Source organism: Mesoplodon bidens (assembly GCF_964165515.1).
Source record: "Mesoplodon bidens genome assembly, contig: HAP1_SCAFFOLD_342, whole genome shotgun sequence".
Taxonomy (NCBI): domain Eukaryota; kingdom Metazoa; phylum Chordata; class Mammalia; order Artiodactyla; family Ziphiidae; genus Mesoplodon; species Mesoplodon bidens.
Window position 1 is genome coordinate 65,473 of NW_027672367.1, and position 25,021 is coordinate 90,493.

The 25,021-nt window shown below is 52.2% G+C and overlaps 2 protein-coding genes across 2 annotated transcripts in view; both read left to right on the forward strand.

Annotated features, from left to right (window-relative positions):
• Positions 1 to 653: 653 nt before the first annotated feature.
• LOC308610314 (uncharacterized protein) lies at positions 654 to 24,806 on the forward strand (the record flags this gene model as incomplete). Its single annotated transcript, XM_081259496.1, has 4 exons — positions 654 to 694; positions 7,509 to 8,430; positions 24,152 to 24,229; positions 24,696 to 24,806. 3 exons carry the CDS (start codon positions 654 to 656, stop codon positions 24,209 to 24,211), a joined length of 1,023 nt encoding a protein of 340 aa, XP_081115622.1. The 3' UTR covers positions 24,212 to 24,229; positions 24,696 to 24,806.
• The window catches only part of LOC308610313 (uncharacterized protein), a gene marked incomplete at its 5' end in the record, with an annotated part of 33,395 nt that continues 17,521 nt past the window's right edge, over positions 9,148 to 25,021 (forward strand). The window contains 2 exons of the mRNA XM_081259495.1: positions 9,148 to 9,243; positions 9,354 to 9,885. Of these exons, the coding sequence (XP_081115621.1) occupies positions 9,148 to 9,243; positions 9,354 to 9,707 (450 nt within the window). The 3' untranslated portion in view covers positions 9,708 to 9,885. The remainder of the gene's footprint in view (positions 9,244 to 9,353; positions 9,886 to 25,021) is intronic.

Consider the following 25,021-nt stretch of genomic DNA (forward strand, 5'->3'; position numbering starts at 1 on the left):
GCCTGTGCTCCGCAACGGGAGAGGCCACAGCAGTGAGAGGCCCGCGTACCGCAAAAAAATAAAAAAATAAAAAATAAAAAAACTTACCTGAAAATATTTTTCTAGAAGTTACATTTTATTATGCATAGTAGGATAACAAAATCGAACTATTTCCTTCTCAGACTGAGACTGTAGCACAATAAATGCCAGTTGTTCCCACATCCCAAGTTGAATTGTGATTCGACTATTTGAAATGGAGTAAAGAGCAAACTTTTTTTTTTTTTTAAATCTAAAGCTTCTCAACTACATAGAGACAACAAAAGTGTCAGGATTTAGAGATTAAGAGAAGATTTTAAGGGAGAGTTCTTGAAGTGCTGTGAGTCCCAATCGCAGTCCTCAAGGAAACAAAGTGGAAGGTACTTCCCTCTTCATATAATGTGAAAAAATAACAAGTTTAAGAAGACCACTCAGATAGCTTACCATGGCCCCCCCTTGAGCTTGAGGCGCACAGTGTATTCTTGTCTGACTCATATCCTCCTAAGGAACAAAAGACTGGATAGCTAGGTGGTATTAGGTCAGATCAAGGACAGAGGTGTCTGAGTTGAAATCAGCCTTCTGACAGTTTCTTCACACTGCCACTCTGGAGGCTAGAGGCTTCCAATGATTAGAGCAACATGAGCGCTGTACTTATCCTCTCTCAAAATCGCACAACCAGGTGAGATGTTACAGTGAAAGCAAGGCTTAGACCAAATTCTATCACTCATAGAAAAATGAATTGGCAAATAGACCCCAGACAGTCCTGAGCTGTACTGTTGCAGCCATATTCAGTCCTATATCCCATAAGTTCATCGGTATTCAGTTCTACATTTAGTACCTTTTCCTCTAGTACGATGACAGATTCCTTCATATCATGGTGGCACCGAAGGAATAAACACCTGGGCTAAAACCCCCACTTGGGAAAATGTTACACCTTGAGTTCTCTAGAACTTGTCCAAAGGCCAAGTATCTGTACAAATTTGCTAGTCAATAAACATATCTCAACCACTACCCGTTTAGCAAATACGTACATATTTGTAAATTCCCTTAGGCTGTTTAACAAGTCCTCTGTTGCAGATTGAGGCAATGATAGTTCAATCGTTTTTAGTTGAAATCTACCTCTTTATGATTTTTCCAGGGGTTCCTTATTTCTCTCAGTAGAAATCGAAAGTTCCTAATTTTCAAATGCTGACTCACTACCCTTAGGGTGAATATTCCTGATTAAAGTATTTCAAGTGTCAACCAAATACCTAGAGGGTATAATACAAATATGTATTCCATAAATGTCACACATGTGATGATGAGTTATTTTTAAATAAATTACTGACATTATAAGACCTAAATTTCTATAGGGTTTCCTGGCAATGGATTGGGTAGGCTGTTTGCATAGGACAAGATATAGGCAATGGCTAAAACTAACCATCCAGAATAGAGTTGCTCTTGGTAACCCTAAAGGGAACCACGTGTGAGAAATTCCCAGTGATGGGGCAGTGGGCTCGGAAGAACCCACGCACCATAAGAGAAAGTGTCAGCTTTAAGCATCTACCAGGCACACACAACATTATTAATCTAGTAAGAGCTTTCATGCCACACTCCAACAACTAGTGTGGATTGAAAACTTCTCCCTTGATGGGGGATGGGTGGAATTTCAACTTTAAATGAAATTCATAATGTTGAAATTAATACAGTGGATTGAACAAAATAATTATTGAACTGAGACTGTGTGTGGAACTGGAAGTTACTGGTGGATTCTTGTTATCTGAAAGTGACCATGGCAGGTATGGGATGTGCACTGCTTTTCACCCAAGGAAGCAAAGGCAAAACAAGTCTCACAGCACAGGGGGAATGGACAGTGGAGGATAAAAATAAGGCTCCTTTATATATGCTCTCAGTGAGTCCCATTCTTCAGTATAATGATTCCTGTCATTCAGATGATTCAGAGTGAGGCACCTTTGAAATAAACTTATTTTTTTATCACTCAGTCTTTTATAGCATAACCATAATGAGTTAAAGGGAGATTCTCTTCCTGTAAGAGTGAGAAAAGGAAAGAAAGATAAAGTAAGTGAGGGAAACTGAAGACACCATCCTGCCTCGTATGTTTTAGGACATTTTATCTGCAGTTGTTCAAAATTTCAGATTTAAGATGATGTATCAACTTGTTGGCTGAATAATGTCATTCAATAAGCCTGCCCCTATCTACCTATTGCATGTAGGTTTTCTCTGGGCTATAATTCCTCTCTCATAATCTCTAAAATGACCATTCTAAGTGCTTTTGGCTTAAAAGACTATATTCCAGAAAAAATATAATTGGAGGAAGGATTGCAGATTGGGTAGGAATTTGAATAATGTTATAATTTCTATATATTTAATTACCTTTTCTTTTTGCATCAGCTCCAATCTTCCACTATTTAACATCATTATGTTCACTTATCATGTACATTTCTGTGCAAATTATCAAATGTGCCAATCAAATTATGGGGAAAAAATTGTCAACTAATTTTAGAGTAAAATAAATGATTTATAAAATATTATACTTAACGTATGATCCTTGATAAATTAAAATTAGTTTTTACTATCCTCAGTGATTCTTTTGTTCACATAACATAGAACTACCTAGAGTGACCTGATTCTGCCATGGAACTAAGAGAATCATTAGATTTTCGAGGAAGAATGATGGCTGTAGGGAGACACAGTTGACTGGCTAAGCTGCTCAGATGTTCACACTACCTCCCAATAGGTGAAAAATTGTGCCCTGGAGTTATCACGTCAGAGCTGCCTAATGCCATCCTGACGTTGTCATAAACCAGTGTCATCAATGATCAAGTTTCCCTCAGTTAAGTATAAAACCCCCAGCTCCCCTCCATAAGCTTACTGAGTCTCACTGTACTCTCTCGCTTTGATATCTGTGATGAATTTAACACCTTATAATCAGTAGAAAAGTGTGGTTTTGGTTGGGTGAAACAAGTTATAACTAGAGCTGAGTATAAATGCTGTTATACTCAGGATAGCTATCAGTAATACATGAACTATAAATGCACACATGTTTCCTTTGAGATCAACTCAAGGAAGAAAGGAAAAATGTAAATAACCAGATGATGTAATCTCCAAACAGTGCATCCTCAATTAAAATGAATATAGTACATAGCTTACCTTCCGTATAAAAGGATAATCAAGTTCCCTTAAGGAAGACTGCATGTCAACAAAAGCAAAAATTAAAATTGCAAACAGAATGAGCTTTCTCATGAATTTGTAAGATATAAAGGGAATGTGTGTGTGAGTGTGTGGTTGAGAAATATTAAAGGAAAAAGAAGAATCTGTGACCTTCTTGTTTTCCTTTCTAAAAAGAATATATTCAGAACGTTCTGAAGGTTCTGCACTTTAAAAATAGATTGATAGAAAGAACTAGTAATACTCCCAGTTATAGGAAATGTAATTTTTAGGAACTTCCCAGCAGGAACATAATAAGTAGGCGAAAACTTGCAAAAAATACAGAGAGTCAGTCTTGAGGATTAGTAATCATGTGATTTTTCCATGAAGACTTTGAGCTGCTGAAATGAGAAGGTTTGTATTTGTTGTAAATAAAACAAGTAAGTACTTATATTAAAACTTGAGAGAAAAATCACTTTTTCTTACAGCCTAGTAAGTTGCAATCAATAGTCTGCTTGCCTAATTGAAATATTTTTACCAATTTATCTGCAATTACCAAAGAAATATCATGTAGAGGTAATTACGTGCTGTTCTCACTTTTTGAAAAATATGTTTTATCAAATAGTGCTTGTATGTATCAATCGACCCTGCACAAATTCAAAGGGAATCTGGAGAAACTACTGAGGGAAATGCATTGTACTTTGCAGCTCCATTTCAAAGTTATAGAGAGTTAAGGATCCAGCTGCTAGTTATAAAACAGTTATGTGCATCTATTTGTCTGACATTTATTATTTTAGCAATATTTCTGTGTAGAAGCAATATCTCTATATTTAAAAGATACATTATTTTACTTTTATTAACTAAGGTCTTTACTCCTTCTTTTTGGTTAATTATAAGCCTTGTCCTTTAGATCCATATAGTTTCATAGTTTATTGGCAAGCACAGAAGACAATATTATTATGGGTAATATCTATTGAGCATTTGCCAGGTGCTATGTGAAGGACTTTACATGAACTAGCTTATTTAATCTACAAAACAAATCTTGGAAGTAGATATTTTGTTATCATCTTAGTTTTTCCAATGAAAAGAAATAAGGCACAGAGAGGTTAAGGCATGCTGTTGGTTGCAGAGCAGGCTGGGAGCAGAGCTAGACTTTGAAGTTAGTAGTTTTCTCTGAAGCCTGATGCCTGACCACAGTGTCATGTTTCCTCTGTTACAAAATACTCAGCCAAATAAAAGGAGAAGAATGTTTCTTATCAACAGTCAGCCTTTCAGGCAAAATCACCAGCGGCTTACAAAAGATGATATTATTTAACATAAATAAGTAAAAATTACTACAAAGCAAAATGTTTCAAGTACCTTAGGAAAAAAAAAAGGACAGGAGTATAAATAAAAAATTTCTGTAGATGTACCATATACTGAGATAATGCCGAAAGCTCACCAATGGTGTGCTCATAAAGCATTGTTTTAAAACACAATGCATGGAGAACTTAACACATTAGGAGGTTATTGTTCCTTTGACATGATGGCTGAGGGTAGGGCGGGAGGGTGACTTTATCCACAGGCAAACCATTGTTTTCCAAAGACTACAGAATTATTTGTTTCCATGTTATGGCATATAATTATTTTTAAACAAAAATACTCTATTTTTAATCCTGTGTTTGAAAAATGTTGGCACATTTTAGGACTTGAATGCTTTGCAAATATTGGAGAAGTAAGTGTGAGAGCACCTCTCTGTGGTGGGAAGTTATTACCGTTTTAAAAAGAGAAAAACGTTTTTAAAAAAGACTTTTTCAGGAGCTGACAATTATTTTGTGTCTTTTCCAAGCCGTTTGTCTTTCTCCTGACTGCAAAGTTATCCCTCTTTTTCTCTGTTAAGTATTGCTAGCAAATAAGTAACATTTAGGGTGTTATGCTACTTCTGACTTTCAAAGAAAAAGGCACAGCATAATTCTGGATCTTTAGGAAAGTTAAGGATAAGTTAATGACATCATATTTCTTTCTTCTATATTTCTAAGAAAGAATGTCTTAATATTCGTTTCCAGAATACAAAGGGAATATTTCAGTATAGGTCCCCCAGAAGAAGCAGAACTACTAAGAAATGAGGCCCATCTGTCTGTCTTCTCTCCCTGACTTCATGTCCTGTGGACTCCAAGCTCCAGTATCAGACACAGGCAACAGTCTGACCTAGACAATTGTGTAAGGCTGAATTCTTAGGACTGTGTCTGATCCTGGAGCTTGGGGGTCACAAAGTAGGCCACGAGGGAGAGAATATGGATGTAAAGTAAAGTAGCAACAATCCGGAACCCATACACCAAAAAAAAAAAAAAAGCTAGAGGCCACGAAAACAGAATGAAACCTATGTGAGCCCTTATTGCCTCTGACCTTGACTGTGTAGTTTTCCTGCAGAAGTCAAGCCCCTTCCTCATGGAACTAAATACCCACACTGGTCCCAGAGTAGAAGAAGCTGAAGGAAGGCCCAGTGGAAGGTGGGCAATGGCAGGCCTGGCCACTGTCTCTCACCAATGAGATGAGCCAGCAGACCAGTGAGGACATAAAATGACTGCTGCTTCACTTCCCCTCCAGTCCCCTGTAAGAAACTCTGCTATATCCCACCCTACCCAGAGACATACAGAAAAGGAATGCTGGAAAGTGTGGTAAGGCCTAGCCAAGTGGCCACATCAAAAGGCCACCATAGCTCACCCCTTGTCAACCCATGCAAATCTCCTTAAACTGTATTCATCTCCAAATATTGAAAACAGCCAAGTCGTGCTTCCACCTAACATGGTACAAATATCCCAGGTCCAACTGAAAACAGATGAATCCCTTCCTCAGAAGAGATACAAAGTCCCTTGTTTGTCTTTGCATGATAGTCATTTTCTATTAATTCGTTCATACTCTCTCATTGATATCCTGCAGCTTAAATACAGAGATATAGTTATGTGGCAATGGGTCCATTCTCATGGAATTAATTAGTCTAACCATGGTTTTCCTTACAGAGCCACAGATGTAATGGTGGAATGGTCTAAGGGAGACTCAGTTATGGTGCCAGCTAGATGGCAATACCTTTCAGGGCTGAGGTGATATCTCCAGAGTGTTCTGTATGATCACCATTCCTTCACATATAGTGCTATATCTCCCACAGTCAGAGTTCCTGGGTCAGGGAATCAAGGGAGGAAAATGGGAGAGGCTCCTCCACTATCACTGCAAGTGATCCACTAGCAAAATATTTGCTTCTCATCTCCATGACGTTAAGTCCAGTGAGATCTTAGTACCAAGGAAAATAATGCTTCTGCCAGGGAACCTGACAATACTTTCATTGAAATAGAAGTTGAGAGTTTGACCTAGCCAGATGGGACTTCTGAATTAACAGGCAAAGACTGGGGTTTCTGCACTAGTTGGAGAGATCCTTCTATCAAGATGAAATTGGGTTGCTACCAAATAATGTGGGTAAAGGAGGGTCTGTATGGAATGCAAAAGATCCTCCAGGGTGCCTTTTAATACTTTCATTTCCTATGATTAAAGTCAGTGGAAAACTATCATAATTCAGGTTGGGCTGCTATGGTCCAGTTCCTTCAGGAATAAAGGTTTGGGTAAGTTTAGCAGGCAAGAATCTATGACCAACAGGAGTGCTTGCTGAGGGTATAGGGTGTACAGGATGGTAGTGGAAGAAGCTTGTTATACATACCAGCTATGATCATGTGATCAGCTGGAGAAACGCAGGCTGTAATAGTTATGAGTACTTCTTCCTTATTTTGATATGAATATGTTTGTGTGTATGTGTGTGTGATAAATCTCCCCCCTCCCACATACACACATCACATCACACATTTTTTTTCTTTTTGTTCTCCTCTTTCTCATACTCTAATCATGTAAAATAAGATATGTTAATAATATCTAACTCTGTATAACACAAAGAGCTATAAATGAGAATCCATAAAAAGTAGTATTTTATTGGCGAATATAAATGATGAAGAAAATTGAATGTTGACGATTTAGCCTATAAAAGAGAAAGCTAAAGGAACTATGTTTTAAGAAGATGTAAAATTTCTTCTAAAGTGAATCTAAAAGAAAAAAAAGGAAATAGAAAGGAAGTATGGAAAGGAGGAAGGAAACTCGGTCCAAGCTGGGGAGGGGAGGACAAGGGGCGAGGGGGACGCCACCCAAGTGGTCTGGGGTTCGAACCCAGATAGGCGAAACGCGCCGGGAATCGGCTGGGGAAACTCGGGCAAACCTTTTTGGGGAATCACCGCTCCGACACCCCACCGCCCAGGCGCTGCAACGGAGGGTGAGCGGAGGCTGAGCGGAGGCTGAGCGGAGGCTGGGGGAGCTCAAACTTGCGACAGCTGGAGTAGGCGGCGGCGGGTGGGCGGCTGGCTGTCGCCCGAGCGCTGCGCCTGCGGGGGGAGGGGAGGCGGCTGCTGGGAGGGAGGGAGGCCGGGCGGGCGGGCGAGAGGGCGGAGGGAGGGGGAGGAGGAAGAGGAGGGAACCAGGGAGGGGGGACGCGTTGGGATCGCGGCGTGCGGCGGCAGACGGAGCCTGGGCTCCCAGCGGCGAGGGGAGGCAGAGCTACGCTCCTTGCTGAACGCGGACCGAGCTCGGCGGCAGCGGGGAAGACGCGCCGGAGCCCAGACCGCGACCGAGAGCGGGAGCGAGGCGGCAGCGGCGGCGGAGGGGGAGCCCGCGAGCTGCCGGGCGGTGAGCCCAAGCCGCGCTGTCGCCGCGCAGGGAAGACTTGGCCAACACACTCACACACACATACACACCCAGCCCGAGCGGGCGCTCGCGGCTAATCGTCAGCATGGCGCTGGGGCTCCTGCCCGAGCGCGGGCGGCAGCAGCGGCGACGCGAGAGCTGCTGAGCCCGGCCCAGCCGCCGGAGCCCGGAGGATCGCGCGGGGCTGTCGCCACCTGCCCGGAGGCTTTGAGCCCGCCCCCGCCCCCACCCGGCCCAGAGCCCACCCCTCGGCGTGGCCGACCCCGAGGGCAGCCGGCTGGCAGCAGACGGCGAGGGAGGCGAGCGAGCGCGGCGCCGCGAGCGGGTTGCGGGCAGCGGGGGACGGCAAACTTTGCTGTTCGCCGCGCTTCCCCGGCCCGGCCCCTTCTCCCATCGCCAACGTCGCCACCCCACTTTCCTCCAACCCCGCACACCTCTCCCCACCCACCCCACCTCCCGTCGCTCCTCCTCGCCGCCTCGACTCTGCTCCGGGGAAAACTTCAAAGCGCCGGATCGCAGGCTCCCTGCTTACTCCCCGGCTGGGGATTTCAGGTCAGTGCCCGGAACACCTTTCCCCGCGGAGGCCGCGCGGGCTGGCGGGCGTGCGTGCGGCGGGCTGCAGTCGGCCCCCTCCCTCGGGGCCCAGACTAGCGGCGGGTGGCTCCTCTGACTCTCTGGCGTACCCCTCGAAGCTTGTGCCTCGCGCTTCACTTTGGCTGCTTTGCTCGCTTTCGTTTTTATTTCCTAGCTGTAAGTTATTAAAAATGCAGCCAACCTAAGCGGCCCGGCGTGGGCTTCGGGGAGGGAGGGGCGCGGCGGGGGTGGGGGGGCTGCCGCCCCGCTGGGGGCTGAGAGGAGAGCAGGGAGTTCGCGGATTGGAAGTTTGCAGGCAGTGTGTGTCTGTGTGCGCGGGAGCGCGGTCGTCGCTGAGTGCCGCGAGTCGGGCGGGGGCGTGAGCTGGGCTGGAAGCTGGGAAGCTCGGCTCGGCGTTAGCTCGCTAGCAGGAAGGGGAGGGCGGCGGGTTCCCGTCTGCTTTCTTTTTCGACTCGGGAAAGAACTGTAAAAACCTCCAGCCGCCGCTGCCTCGTCTCACCTCTCCGGGGGCAGCTCGTTCTTGCTCGTGGAACGACGGCGTGTGCGTGCGCGAGGGTGTGTGTGGCGGGCGCCCCGGGCCGAGCCGAGCTCGACCTGCCGCCGCTGCCGCGCGACTCGGGAGGGGAATCCCGGTTTTTTGTTTTTTGTTTTGGATTGCTCCAAAGCGTGAATCACATGGATTTAAAAAAAAATACTAGGAAATCGAGCAGAGCGAGGGGTTCCGACAAGGCCCGCCCGCCCACCAGCCAGTCAGGTCAGACGCTTTGTTTTGTAAATGTTCTTTAAAAATTTTAATCTGCCACCCTGGTCCACCCGCACCTTCCCCGCGACGTCGTGGGGTTGGTTTTAAGTTTAAGATCTACCCCCAGGGGTTGGGGTAGATCGTGCGGGGGCGGGGGCGGCGGCGGGCGCGGGGGCGAGACCTGGGTCCTCCTCTGGGTAGCGTGGAGTCTGGTGGAAAGCCCTGTAGGGCGTGTGCGAGTCTGCGGCCGGAGGAAGTTGGTCCCACTCGGAGGGCGTGCGGCGCAGAGGCTGAGGGCGAAGAGGAACTTGCGCACCCGGGCGCGATCCTCGGCCGAGGCGGGGAGAGCGAGGCGCCGCTGCGCCGCGGGGCCCGCGCTCGGAGCAGGTGGGCGGCTGCGCTGCAGAGCCTCCGCCAACTAGGGGGCTCGGGGCGGCGGCGACGTGCTCCTGCTGTTGACCAAGCAAGCCCCGGGGCGCCGTGTGCGGAGTAGGGCGGCTCGAGGCACGCGTGGTCCCGACGGGCTTCCCGCCGCCTGCACTCTCGAGTGGGCACGTCCCCGGGTCCCTGAGACGGCTGAGCCTGGCCGCGTGTAGGCCGAAGCCGGGGCGAGGCTTAATTTGCAGTTAATGAATCTTTTCCAGAAAGTCCGCGATCTCCAGCCAGAGGCTGTGAGTGCCCGCGCGCACGAGGGCGCGCGCCGCCGGCGTCTAAAGGGTTGGGGGGTTGCGGGGATGGAAGAGCGAAGGAGGGGGGAGGGTTATGTGTATTTAAAAACAAACCTTAAAAAAAGAAACCAGCGCGCTTCAAATAGGTATTCGTACAGCCTCTTGTGTCTAGAGTAGACAGCTCAGGGTTTTAGCTGGGTTTTTTGGTTTGTTTGTTTCTTTTTTGAGAGAAGGCCAGAGGAGGGGTAGTGGTATTTGATTCTAGGGGTAGTCTCTGGAGAAAAATCCTTAAAATGACTTGGGAATAAAAACGAGGAGGAAATGGCCCACCCCAGAAGGTGGTGGGTGGTGAACGCAGACAGACTTGGGTATTTGTAGCCATCTGACACTTCCTGTGGCACTGGAAACGGACACCGCGGGCCGAAATCAATCCTTACGAGGTGTTGGATTCGGTTTGGCCAACAGAATTGCTTGTGTGGAGGTCATTTTAATTGTCGGCCTCCGAGACTCCTGTACGTGGACACTTGGAAAATACATTTGCTTCTCGACCCTTCCCACTCCACCCCCGACCTGTTATCTGGTCTGGGCTTTGCAGTGTTGGTTCCCGTGTTTATTTTGGGCATGATTTCACCGCGAGGAGGAAGGGGGGAGATGGCGGTGATTAATATGCCGTCCAGGTTTAACCCGAGGCTGGCCTTTAGTGTGCGGGTTTACGCCGCCACTCACCGGGATTGCCTGGGGTAGTGGGGGGGGGGCGCGCGCGCGGGGTTCGGGCGCCAGGCGCTCCGCGGGCAGGTCGGGGTTGGGGCTCGGACGGCCCCAGCGCTGTCCTTTGAGGCGCTGTCACCAGTAGGTGACTGAGAGTTAATTAGGAAGTTTTCTCCGGATCAATGGGCCGCACAGCTCATTAGCGATTCTCTCCAGCCCTTTGCAGGGCCGGCCGGGCCTGTGCCTCCCACAGAGGCCGGGGCCCCGCGGCCCGGGCTGCGGAGAGCGCCTCTGGGAAGTGGGGAGGGATGGGCGGCGAGGGGCGACCGGGAGGCGAGTGTAACTTGGCCGGGCGGCGCGTTGCGTGCGGCGCCTCGAGGCCCGCACAGCCCGCTCTTTCTTCCTGCTCTCGGTCGCCTCGACTGTGTCTTTAACTCGCTCCCGCTCGCGTCGCTGCCTGGCTGCTCCTCCCCGCCTCCCTCGCCTATCTCTTGTTCTCTAAGCACGACGCCTGTGCTCCCCGCCCAGTTTGGGATTAGACAAGATAAAAATAGGACTGCCCAGCGCACAGAGCTGTGACTGTGCCCCGGCAGCCGGGCTGGCGGGAGCGCTGTGGGCCGGGGCCGGGGCAGACCCGCTGTGCGCTCGGGGCAGCCCGAGCCCGTAGAGTCCCACCCCGACCCTGCAGGCGCGGTCACGCTCCAGCGTTCTGTCCGCCGGGAACCGTGCGGGCAGGGGGTCCTGGGTAGGGTCTCCGCGCTCTCGCGGGTGTTGTTGGTGTGCCTGTGATAGATGGGTCTAGACAGGCATGCAGGCTCCCTCCCGGCTGAAGGACGGGAAGCGGGGGGCGGGCCGCGGAGGCGGCGGCAGACTCCCGTGAGCGAGCGAGCCTTCGGGCCCAGCGACCAGGGTGGAGGGAAGGCTGCGAGGCTTTCTCTTAACCCTTTAAAGACGATAGGGAGAGTGGGGGTGTGGAGTGTAGTAGAAATTCCTGGAGGCAAAGTAGCCCCCTGGGGAGAGGAGGCGGGAGTCTGGGCTTAGGGTTTTCCTTTCTCTTCTGTGTATGCAGTCTCACATCCTGGTACATTGGGCTCGATTCTTCGACGAACCAAACGCAGCTGCTAGGTGATCTAATTTGACCCGATACTTCTCAATGGGGAAGGTGTGAACACACACGGTGGGCACCCTCACTTAAGGAACTGAGTTGGGGAGATGCAGAGGTTAGACCTTACCGTTCCCAGCGGCCCAGTATGTGAAGGTCTGCTCAGAGCTTTAGTCAGTGGGGCCTCTGACCGAGAGTGTTGCCTACCAAAGACCCAAGCCTGAAATGCCTGGCCAGTGCATACAGGTATGCGTCGGAGAGAGCAAAGGGGTCCTTGAGTTGTCTATGTAAATAAAAACACTTTTAACCATGAACTTGTGGAGAGTTCAAATAAGATATGTGCAGGGAGGCAGCCTCCAAACAGGAGTTGGACAGTGATGTGTACAAGATCGATCATTTGTATACACATCCATGGGGTCAACATTGAATGGGTCTAAAAATTTAATACAACTCCGCAGGCATTGGTCTCGTTCTTTCCCTGAGGTAGAAATTGGTGGGTGGGTTACCCTATAGAGAAATGAATCATTAGTCACACTCCTCTCTCCTTCCCCCTCCTCTTCCTTTTAGGGTTTGGAGTCTTAGGGGATCCTCTAGTTACATTAAACTGCAAACCCATATTGGTCTGGGAACGAGCCCCATTATAGGCAAAGCAAGAATGTAAGTCGTGGGGAGGTGTACGTATTAGACAGGAATGCACAGATTAAGATGTGCGCCTGAATGACATGTGCTGAGACAAATCAAGACACTTGGGCTCTGGTGCCCACATGGAACAAGAGATACAGAAGAGAGAAAGAACTGGCCGCGAGGAATGTAAACATGGGTATGCAAATACTGAGACCTAGAGCGAGATTCTAGGAGAAAATCCCAGAGTTTGTTGAGCTGGAAACTGGAGCAGAATTTCTGTAAGTTCCTTCGAGAGACAAAAGCCCATTTAAAGGTGTGAAGAGGGTCACTTGGAAACACAAAAAGCATTCACATGCATACATCCATGCTTAGATACACAGGCTGAATGACAAAAACTCCTCAATGCCTGATGAAGATTTTCCTGCCCGGTGAGACAGAGCAGGGCACGGAAGTGTGGGCCACACGACCACATTCGCACACTCATTCACTGGGAAATACTGTGTCTTCGGCTAGAGGGAAACTGAGGGCGACGGTGCCTAGCTAAGGGTGGATGGCCCTTGGTTACTAAGATTGCTTCTGGTTATAGTTTCTTCGCATCTAGAGTGGGGAAGAGAGTATGTCTTGAGCAGGTAGGAGGATTTCTGAAAGATTTTTGAGTTCTGGACCCTGAGAGGATGGATGGTGGAGGAAAAAGAGGAGTAGCTTTGCATTCTGGGTCGGAAGCAAGGGATGTTGCGCTCCTCTAAGCCCTGTTTGCTAAGGTGGCGCAGGGCCTAGTGAACTGAGAGAGACTGAACCGAAAGAAGTGCGAAGCTCGGCCTCTGGGCGGAATCAAGGGGGGAGGTATGCTTTCTTTCCCTTTTTTTTACCCCCTTGAGGAGACCGTGCGGGGACGGCCAGCGTAGGGAGGATTAGCAGGCGCCTCTGTGACCCCAGACGCGCGCGTAAACTCGGCTTGGGTTTGATTTGCCCGCGGCGTCGATTTGCCGCGGTCCCTCTTTGTCTGAGCCCAGCCGGGAATTCCAGCTTTTATTGGGAAGACCGCACTCGGGTGGAGCCCGCGCTGGGTCGGGCACGACAGCCGGGCCCGCGGGGCTGGGCAGGAGGCTCGCCGGCCTCCGAGCCGCCCGAACCCCAGGACGGTCCTCGGGAGTGCCCAGCAGCCCCGGCAATGCCACCTCGGTGGTTTCCTCGAGGGCGGCGGGCCCGGCAGACCCAGCCCGGCGGGGCGGGGGGCCTCACTTGGGCCGCCGTACCGCCCCTCTCCCCGCTGGCCCCACCGCTCCCCCGCCCGCCCGAGGAGCTCTGAAGGCCCTTTGTTAAGCTCCAGGGTCACACCCGTGCCCCGGGGGCCGCGCGGGGGCGGGAGGACCTTCTCCTGGCTGGAGGAGCCCGGCCCGACCGGGCTGCCTCGCCCGAGTGTACGGCCGGCAGGATTCCGTCTGTTTGCAAGGCTGGCTGCGCTGCCGGGGCCTAGATGGTGGCGCTGGCTTGAGAAGCAGCCGGGGCAGGAGTGGAAGGTCTTCTCAGGCCACCCCCGTGGCAGCCAAGCCGCCTGTGCCCCGAGCACTTGGCCGTGGACGTCTCCCAACCTCCAGCCCGGCCCGACGGCTTTCGCTGGTTGCCCCCCATGTGTTCCTCCGGAAGGGATAGCTGACTTTCTGTTGGATGGGAATTAACCAACGAACTTTTCCCCCCCGCAACGTTTCTGTAGAAGGCCCCCTTTCCCAGCGCAGGCTCATTTCCGCCGGCCCCTAGTCGAGGGTGTTGGAAATGGGGGGGGGCGCGTCCCCGCACTTTGTTATTTCTTAGAACCATGTCTCCCCGGCCAGCCATCGCCCCTCAGCACCCATGGGCTCTGGCGCCCCGTGATTAGACTAGCGGGGAAGTCCGCTAGGAGAAGATCCTGACAGCATAAAATAGAATTTGATCTAAAAGACAGTTTCCAGTATAATCTCATTATGCATCACAGACTCCCGGTGTTATTTTGTGGAAGGCGGACAATGATCAATTTACATTGACCCGGGGCTGGGCGAGCTTTTAGATGGTAATTGCCATATTGATTTGCATGCAAAAAGGAGACCTGCTAAAATTAAAGACCGGAAGCTAAATGAAACTAAATTTCTTGTCTAGGTGCAAACCAGAGGAACTACTGGGGGGAAGAGGGTGAGTCAGGTCAGGGTGCCAGGGGCAAGAGCAGGTGAGAGGCCCAAGAGCTCCGGGAGGTCACAGATTTGGGAGCGATCTTTGCCCTGGTGATTTCAAAACGTGAGGAGGGGGCTTGTATAGGGTATGGGGACCCAGCAGGGGAAAGTTATAAACAGGCACTATTGCATTGAAGGCACTGGGATCTTTTAATGCTAATAGTAACTGCGAGGGGGGAGGAGAGGTTTATAGGGTTATAGGGGTCTTCCTGCACCATTTCCGGCACCCCCCATTTCTATTGTTCTACCCGAGCGCTCATAACCGTGCCAAGAGCACCCAAATTCTTGCATCTGAAGAGTTAAATTTTTTTTTAAAGACAGGCCTTAAACTTCCCCCGCCCCCCCTCCCCCCGCGTCTGGTCTTTCGAAGAGAGCGAGAGTAGGGGGCGGTTCTGCATGCCGCTGCGGGCAGGCCTGGACCTTTGGAGGCTGCGGGAGTTCCTCCCCGGACGCAGCAGCAGCCCCAGACTCGGCCGCACGCCGATCGCTTTGGGAAGCGGCTCGCTCCAGGTGGCCCAAGTGGCGGGGGCGGGGGAGGGTCTGCCGGGGCCAGGGACTCACGGTGCCCGGGGGCGGGGGTCACCTCCCTGGAGGTTGGAAGGGCCTGCACGGAGGGTGTGGAGGCGGGAAGGCGGGGGCTGGAAATCCTGTCCCAATCGGCGGTGATGGCCAAGGCCGGAAAGTTTAAAAAAGAGAGAAAGCCACTGGCTGCGAGCCAGGGGCTGCCGGGCCGCCGGGGCGTGTTTGGCTGACTAGAGGGGTGAGGACCCGGCTCCGCCATCGCCTCGGTCCCTCCCGCTGCGGAGGCCCTGGCCTGCCCCAGGCGCTCCTGGAGCCATTTCACACATCCGGAGCCTCGGCCACTGGAGGAGCCACCCGCCCGGGGCCGGGAAGCCGCAGGGGCGGCTGAGTGTCCGGCGCTCCTGCCCGTTCCCCTTCCCACCGAGCTGAGCTGGAGACGGCCCTCGGTCGTGGAGCCTGTGGCGTCTGTGGCATCGGGTGTGGATGGTTCCCGGAGCTTCTGAAAGCCCGGGGCAGACCAGGAAATTGAAGATGGGGTGGGGAGGGGATGTTGAGCGCTGACCCTGCGCTGCTGGGATGAGAAGTTGGGGAGAGGAGAGATAACCCCAACCTCCGGCTTGTCTCGGGACTTGGCTTTTTGGGGGGACCCCCAGGAGTCCAGGAGGGTCCAGCATCTTGCAAGCCGCTTCCCCCTCAGTTGCCTCCCCAGCCCACTTTGGTCCCTGAGTTTTTCATTCAAGTCCTAGGAAAGGTAGATGTAGGCAGTCTTTCCAAAGGGCTTTTGCTCTGTCTAGATAATTTGATTTATTGCTTTATGTGGCAAGCCTTCTTCTAGTTCCAGGTGTCAGCACTTTTTATAGAGACCTAAGAGTAGCACCCACCTCCCACTGCCTGTTCTGGGCTCCTGGAGGAGGGGAAAGTGGAGCCTTGTTGGGAACCCCTGGCCTCACACCAGGGTGTTCCAGTGTAGGGAGATGGGTAGGATGTTGGCAGAAATTTCGAAAGACTTCACATGGACCAAGAGATTTCTGGGTGTAGGAGAAACTAGGGTGCGGGCTCCTTGTGGACCGAATTTCATAGGTGTTAAGTGCTATCCTTTTACTCTGTATTGGAGTACAAGGGCCAAGGAAGGCTTCCGAACTTCTTGTGGATTCTGGATGGCACAATTTGACCAATAATTGGCTCCTCTCCTCAACTCCAGGACTGAGTTTGACCGTGGCCCATTTTTACTAGCTGTGTGACCTTGGGGGCAGGTTATTTATGGCCTCTGAGCCTCAGTAAGTTTCTTCATTTGTAAGACTGGGAATAATTTTCCACCTTTAGGATCAAAGAATACTTGGCACATAGTAGGCCCGGAGGATTAGTAATTGCTTTGAATGACTGGTCAGATTCCTATAGGTTGCTTCTCCATCCCCTGCTGCCCATGAGATGCCCGAGCCCCCCCCCCCCCGCCGCAAGACCTGCGTAGGCCAGTGTCTGGGGGCCAACCTGCAGGTTAAGCTCCCCTCCAAGGGTATTCCTGAGGCTATTCCTCCAGGTCTGCCTCCGTGGGTTCCTCTTTCCCTTTGTTACAGTTCTTTGCATTCTGGGCTTTAAAGGAATCCATATGAAAAGGCTGGGATTTTTTTTTTCTCCCCCTAAGTGGGATCATTTATATGGTTAGGAATTGATTCCAGAACCGGTATCTAGGTGCTCTTTGGCAAGTCCTCCCGTCATTCTTTCGGGGAGAGGGAACAGCAGCGGCTGGAGGGGAGAGACCTGGTGGGAAGAGGTGAAAGGGTCTGGCCCACTGCAGGGGCCAGAGGTGCTGTGGTTTGTCTGATAGGGATTAAGTCTGGATGTTATGAGGTCTCAGTGTGGTTTTCAATAAAAGTCTGTCAGGGATTGCTTCTTTTCTATCGATATGTATTTTAAAAAATTACTAGCATGAGAAGAAAACCAGACCTGTATGGATCCAGGCCGGTAGTGAGCTACTGTGATCAGGTTTCCTACTAGACTCCCAGAGGGGAAGTCAGCGTTTGATTGAAGCTACACTTGGTTCTTGACTCTCTGGGGATGCCTGCTCTGAAACAGGAGCGCTCCCTTTCTCTCCTCCCCCACCCCATCCCCCTTTTCCCTTCTTCCCCTAAAAGCCTTTGTGCTGAAAGAGCTTCAGTAGGCATGAGTCCCTGGTACCTCTCTAAAGAATGCCTTTCAGCCTTTGCTGACATTGTTTTGTGAACAGTGGGTTTTACCAGGCCAGCAGTTTTCCCCCCATCTTAGCTCACTATTTTAGAGGTTCGAGTATGCGCAGGATGCGCCCAACTGCAGTGCTTTCCAGTGTGTGTAGCCAGGGCCTTGCCTGTAATCTGAAGACACCTTAACCTTTGCCCTAGGTGCCCCCCCCGGGGGTGGGGGTGGTGAAGGTGGGGAGAGCAAGGACAGGGGATCGTTGCTGAGTGTCTGTTTGTTTTCTCCAGCCACAGAGGCAGAGGGGTGGAGTGGGGCGAGGCCGAGAGTACGTTCCAGCCTTGGGTCTGATTTAAAACTTGGTTTAATTGGAGAAACTCTTAGGCATTTAACAGTTCTGTACAAATGCAAACTTGAAATAGCTCTAGGCCTACGTCAACTAGGAAAGAATAAATGAAGTACAGAGATGTCCAAACTATGTAAATCCTAGAGTTGTCTGCCCTCCCATAAACACATGACAAGTGCCAAGGCATTTCCAGTCAAAACACCCATGGAACCAGCAGCCTCCATCCTTTGTATTTATTATTTTATTAACAGCATTTTACACAGCATTTAACAAGCACAGCCTGCCTGCTTTCCACCACGGCTCTCAGCAGACTGAGGGGTGGAAAACAGATGGGGGTGGCGAGGAGTGGTCTCTAGAAGAGACTTCTAAGCTGGAGAGATCTCTTCAGATGGGCAAGGAAAAGGAACATTTGGGGTTCCTTTCTCCTGGCCCCAAAGAGAAGACAAAAGTAATGCTTTGGAGGAAGAAATCCCCTCTCCCTTTTCCGGAGGAAAGTTGTGCAGATGTGGTCTGTCTAGTCTCCACTTGGATTCCAGAAGGTGTGAAGCAGGGTCTTCTTTCCCAACACTCTGCCCATCAGTTATTGGTGCTTTTCAAAGAATAAGTATTTGTCTGCTATCATTATTCTATATCCTGGTGGAAAGTTTATAACGAAAACTAATGCCTTTCTTAAGTCATAAAATGAGCCTTGTATGATTATTTAATTAAAATCTATTTAAGGACCGATCAGGCATGTAATTTGCGCTAATAATGACGATTATGGAAATGTTCGACTTAACCAAAAATCATAAAAGGAGACATTTTGGTCAGTGGGGCGACCAGGAAGGATTCAGGGAGTTGGACGGTTTTCCGAAACGCACGAGGCTTTGGGCTGCAGAAAGTGCCGGGCTGCCTAGCCTCTGGGACCACGGTAGAGAGGGCTGCAGGACCCCAGGCCTGGCCGGGGCAGGCCGACCCACACTTTGCTGAGCAGAGAAACCGACCCTGGGAGTCTGAACAACCTTTATTCCCAGCTGAGGAAATGGGGGAGGGGGCCTGGGAGGAGGAAACTCTGGGAGAGCTGATGAACCGCACAGAACTCTGCGCGAAATGGCTGTGTTCTCTTGCTTTAACAATCAGCAGCGACACACGCATTGCTGCCTCGGCTAGCCTTGGCTGGAGCCTGGAGGGGTGGGGGGAGGGGGGTCTCTTGTTCCGGAGAAACCTGCCAGCTGCTGGGCTTGGTGCGAAGGCAGACACAATGCTGCTGTTGTTGGTTTGATCTCTAACTGGATTGTTAGTCTGGCTTTAACTGTGTGGTAAGGGGGGAATGTGAAGGCTGTTTACAGCGAGTGCAAATAATGTGACAGCTGTTGGTGCACGAGCAGCGCTGTGCCTCCTCGGCGCTCACACAAAGCGCGCACTATGCAGGCCCGCGGAGAGCTGCAGAGGTGGCCGCCCCTTGCTGGCCCGGGAGCCCTCGGATGCGCTGCGAGAGAGCCCTGGGCGGCGGCACCCGCCCCCCCGCACCCCGCGACACGCATCTTTCTGGCTCCTGGGATCGTGGTGGACGTGCGCGCTGGTTGGTGTGTTGTGGTTTAGGGAACTTGTTAGGCAGAGGTGGCAGGAGAGGGCCTGCGGGGTCATGAGTGTCAACTGTCTGGAGGGGTTTGGCCGGGATCTGTTGACCTGGGGCCTCAGTGGCTTGTGACCGGGTTGTTAAGATTTGGGAAAATAACTTTCCGCCCTAAAGCAAGCCTGTTGGAAAGAATGTATTATTAACTGAAGGCTTTCTGGAAATTGCAGAGGCTCTGAAGGCCGTTGTTCTTCCTCTGAAATGGCCCTGTTATTCAGACAAGTTCAAGAGACGGGCGGCCGCTGTGTTCTATGCCCTCGGCCCTGTTTCCTGGATTGGAAACACAAGTGTGTAGGTTCAGGACCCGAAGGGGGGTGAATGGGGGTGGGGAGGGGTGCAAGTCGGCTTTTGATCACCCGCCTCCCTTTGCCTTCCCGGTTTTTAAGAGCGCGCTTGCCTTTCAGCTGCAGGACCAACGGTGCTGTCTTGAGGTCTGCCCACAGCGCCACCCACTCTGTGACTTAATCAACTAAATGCCCAGAGCCCGGCCTTCTCTGAGTTCCTGGTCCTCTGCCAGGCACTGCGGGGAGGTGCCAGGGTGGGAGGGAGAACAGTTGGTGGGTGGCAGCAATACCCCGCTGGGCCGGTCCAAGCTGGCGGGGCTCAGGATGGTCCAGAAGATGGGCCTGCCCCTGGGCTGTCCTGGGGCAAGCTGGGTGTAAACACCACTCCCCCCAACCTCAAGGTTGAAGGCTTCCGCAGCCCTGGCCCCCGGGCTTTGGAGGATCATTTAGAGCTGACTTAACTCTATATCCTGCCCTTCTGTGTGACTTCGGCCCCTGAGTGTACAGCTTGCAGGATATCTGCAAATTATGGGTCCACCTCCGCCCCACCCTGCCCCCAGATCTACTCTCTGGGTTATAATGTGGACTTCTACATCTAGTTGGGTTCCCTAGTGGGGAGCTGGGAGATGCTTCTGGAATGATACATGAACTTCGGTGCCAGTTCTGTAAACTGGTCTCTTTTTATGACGTGTGCCATTTTCTGTAGGAATGTTGCTTGCAAAACGAGTTTCGCCTTGGAGGAAAAGGGGAAAGATAAACAAGCCTGCAACGCCAAAGCGCTGGCAGTCTTTCCCTCCTTCCAGCTCTCTTAATGCAGCCGGGCTGCATTTCCAGGATAAGACTCGTGCTTGTGAAGAGGGACTCTGGTTGGCTTTTTTTTCCCCCCGAAGCAAACGCAAATCAGAGAAAAATAATTTTCTTTCAACGATATGCAACGTATTAGTCTCTTGTTATCGTGCTCCGAGGCAGGCCTCATTTGCGCGTCTGCCAGCTCGCTCACATCTGCTCGGCGCTGTTTGGGGCATTTTAACCTTGGTGGTGTCGTGTCTGGTCCCACGGATCAAGGAGGAGTAATTAAGCTCTGAACAGCTAGAAAAATTCACGGGCCCCCACGTCTACCGCAGTTTTCCCACAGCTTTGTTTGGGGGTGTTCCGGGTTCCAAGATGAACAGACGTGGGGTTCCTATTGTTCCTCGTAAAGAAAGTGGGAGCCCCTGTCCTCCTCTGACCCTCACCCCCAGCCTTCCCAGGACTCCCAGGCTGCACACAGTCAGCAGGGAAGCCGGGTGCAGATCACAGGACCCTGTGTTTTATGCATCTTTCATTCGTAAAAAGTTCCTTTGTGCTTCCTGTGTGTACTAATGATAGCTGTCGTTAATAGCTTTCTGGTATAGCTTGTTCCTTGTGGGGGGAGGAGTTTGCAGTGAGTTCACTTTATTTCTACAAAGCCCTGATGGAGGCTGCAGTGCAGTGACACCCCCTCTAGAGTCGTGGTCTATGGATCGTTTATTCTGGATTTGTTTCCAGGTTGTGTAGACTCCAAGTGGGATCCCAGCCTGTAGGGACCAGACCCGGGGGGGTGTGGAGGGTGGGTGGGCGGGGAGGAGTGGAGTAAGGTCGATTAATTGCATTCAACCGAGGTTTCCTGTCCTGGGCTGCTGCCTCCTGTTGAGGGACACCAGCTTCCAAATGGGGCCCCCTCTTGCATACACGCGTGGTTGTGTGTGGCACAACCGTGAAAGAAAGTGAAAGGAACAAAAAGCCGAGGCCTGGCGTGGGGGGGGGGGTTGGAAGGGGGAAGGGGAAGTGTCTGAGGTTGGTCCAAGAACTGACGGGGGGCCACGGCTCTGTTTTGGGGGAAGGGGGTGTGTGGCGGGCAGCCCCGGTTTGGCAGCGGCTCTCCCGGTCGATCCTTGCTGGTGCCCCCCTCCCCAAGCCCCCGAGCCCCCTTTTACAGTTGGCTACACCTGGCTTGCATCTTTGAATCGGGGAAGGTGGGGGAGGCGTCCACGGAGAGAACACTCCAGACTGGCCGAAGGGAGCGCAGGACGATGGGCTGGAGCGGTCTCCAGTCAGTGCCCACTCCCCTGGGGCGCGCCGCCGCACATCCTGGGTTCTCCGTGCGCCCACCCAAAGTTGCTTTTTGTCAGAGATTCAGCGGCAGGCGCCTGGGAAGGGGGAGCCCAGAGGAGCGCGCGGGCGGGGTGAGCTGGGGTCGGGCTAGCCGAGAGATCCGTGGGTCCTGGAAGGTCGGGCGGGGGGTGCGTGTGCGGGGTCGGCCCCGCGCGGGGACCTGGCGGAGGAGGGGCGAGGAGCCTGCGGCAGCGCGGGTGTGTGTGGTGGGAGAGAAAATCCCTTTGTTGCCGACCAATCCGTGCTCAGGGCTGAGGCGGGGGAGGGGGCGCCCTTCCCCCACTCGCCGCCGCAGCTGCCGGCCAAGTTCACTCCCGACTGACCGGAGTGGCTCGCGGCGCTATCCTGGCGCCCTGGGAGGAGGCAGGGAAGGTTCTGGTTGCTCAAAAGGTCAGGGCCAGCCACGTGAGTTTCCCGTCCCCCACCCCGTCACACCCGCACTCCTGCTCCGCAGCTGTGTTACTAATGCAAAACTTGGGTCGTGAGTGGGGACGCCTCTGGAGGCGGCGACAGCCATGACTTGGAGTGTGCCAAGAGACAGCGCCTGGACAGGCTGGATCACTCCTCCCACCCCCCACTCCCCCCCAGCACCCATGCCCGGCTGCAGGACCCAGTCGGGCGACCTCCTTCAGCCACACCCCAGGAAGCCTGCGACCCTCCCCCCGACCTGGGGGCATCCTTGGGGTTCCCCTCTCCCCACTGCTACACATACTGGGGAAAACATCCCAGGAGGACTTGCCCCAACGCTGCACACCCTGGACCGCTTTTTCTCATCTCCCACCTCCTCGCGGCCCCCAATGCTAAAATAGGAACTTCTTCATCCCTCCCTTCCTTGACGCCAGTAGAGAAGTGCCTGTCTGTGACTCAGTCTGCGCTTGGAGCAGTCCCAGGAAGGGCTCCCGTGCCATCAGTTTTGGGCTTCCATGAAAGCCACACACTCTGCAGAAGGTCACCCCTCCCTGGCCCCCTCTGTGTCCCTGCCTCAGCCTTCCCTCTGCCGCAAGGAAACTATATAGCCATTCTGGGGTTTGTTTGTTACGTAGAATGTTTAGTGGAGTCAGATGCTGTTTAATGGGTTAGATGTGGCCTGCACCAGCTATTGCCAGGCAGAACTCAAGTCCATAGTGCAGTTTAATCCTCTGGAAAACACGGTGCCAAAGATTTACAGATGAGGGGGCCAAAGTTGAAGAGGTCCGGCCACCTGCCCAGAGACACGCCGTTGATGAGAGTGGGAGCTGGGAGGCTGTGGTGACCGCGCACGCGTGTCCTCCACAGAGAACCAGCCATGCCCGTGCAGTGAGAGACACCCCTTCCCCGAAGAGGTCCCCAGCCTACGGAGGGCCGTGGCACATGGCATGCTGGCTGGGAGCCCTGCCGTCTGCCCGGCCTTCTGAGCCAGAAGCTCCCCAAAACCCGTCCAGGTGTTCTTGGTCACTAACTGGATAAGTGCCTGATGCGGCATGGGGTGCCTAGAGAGTGAGGCCCTAGGAAGGGGCACCGTTAGTATTGGAGTGGAGTTGGGATGGTTTGGTGGCGCTGCTTCCCATTCCGTCGCTGTCACTTGACAAGCGTGCTGTGCAGACTTGAACCAATCCATCAGCGCCTCAAGGGCGGAGGCAGTGGAAAGTGGCCCGGTGCCAGGAGGAGCTGGGGTGGAGAGAAAGGAGAGGTGGCAGGAGTGGCCTGGTGCTGCCTTCCTCCCTGCGCTCACGCCAGCCTCTCACGGCCACTGCTCCTTCCTTTGCAATCTGTTTGTTGCCTGGCAAGGGAAGTCGCCTTTAAAGAAAAAAAACAAAACAAATGTTCTCTCCTTCTCCTCATTCCATAATGGTGTCTTCATAGCAGGAATCGGCAGAACGGTGGTGGGTACAGCTGGGGACCCGTGTGCCCCCTCGTGTCTTTTCACAGAGGGCCAAGGTGCCCTCACTCAGGGATGCCGAGGTTGGGGGGACAGCTCCTAATCTTGGTCCCTCTGACCTCTTTCTGCCAATCAGGCTCTTCTCCCCAGCGTCCAGGCCAAGCTCGGATGCTAATCATAACTCTTGGCTCCCGGACCAGATGACTGCCCAAGTCTGTCGAGGGAGACTCAAGCTCTCCTGTGCTTGCCCCTAGGGCCAGACCGAAAGCCGGAGACCACGCAGCGAGTCTGCGTTTTGCAAGCCGGGTCTCTCCCAGAACTGGGTGTTCAGCGGGCAGCCACCACAATTCCTGGTCTGTTCTTCAGAAACCAGACCCTCCTCCGTCTCCCCGGCTGACCCCTTCTCTTGGCCACCTTCCCTCTTCATCCCTATCCCACATCCTTGCCCCCTTCTCTCCACTGCTGGAAAAAAGGGTTAAAACCCAGAGCCAAGGTGTAGCTTAGCAGCTCCCACTGGAAACAGGTTGGTGCTTGTAAAGTGCTTTTCATGGACTTCACACATCTTGGCACTTCCAGAAGCATCACCCACCTGTGGAAGAAAAGGGGGGGGGTCGTTGAGAAATAAGGGCAGATGAGCCTCTTATATACAGCAGCAAAGCGCCTGCTCTGTCTGTCATCTAAATCACGTCATCTGCCCCCTGCAGCATGACCCACAGCCAAGGGTGAGGGAAGTCACTTTTGAAGAACTTTTCCTTGGAGGTTAAAAAAAGAAGAAGAAGAAAGTAAGAAAGACCCCCAACTATTTCAATAGCCGCTTCTAGAAGAGGAATGGGGTGAGCGTGGCGGTGTCTCTGACCCTATCTGTGTGTCCCTTGTGCCCAAGATCCCCTTAGTTAGTTCTACATCCCAGAGAGATGGGGGGTGGGCCCGTTTCTCAGTGATGGTGGGGTGTACGCAGTACGGCCTTTGCCCAGGATGAGGGTGTTCCTGCCCAGGATTTGGGCTGTCATTCTGGAGAAGGGCCTCACGCCAGGCAGGGCCCCCGGCTCCTTGTCCCTTTCCGCTCAGGTCCATCTTTGGCCTGGAACCTGAAGAGTTAAAGAGTCTTTAGCTCGTTGCAATGAAATTATGGCTGGCAGTGGCGCCGCTGTTTGTTCAACAGACCTCCAGTTTTAAACAGTTCACAAAAAGTTCATGGGGCAGCTAAAGATTATAAGTGTGTGTGTGGGTGTGTGTGGGTGTGTGTAGTCAGCAGGATCCAGTACTGAGCCTTGCCCCTCCTCCTCTTGTTTCTTCACGGCCAGCCCCCCGCCCCGCCCCCACTCCCGTGACACTGGACCACGCTCGGGGCCTCAACCCTCCATCTGACCCTGTGCACGTAAGAACACTTCATCCTGACACTGGGTGTTATTTATCTGTGCGGCGTTAATATTGAAAACCCCACCAGACAAGACCTGGAAGGGCGGGGAGAGGCTTTGAAAGCACCCCGTGGTCCCAGGTGTCTCTAAACTGCATTCCCCTCTCATGCTAAGTCCAGGCCGCCCTTTCTAAAGAAAAGCCCTTTCAAGGGAAGG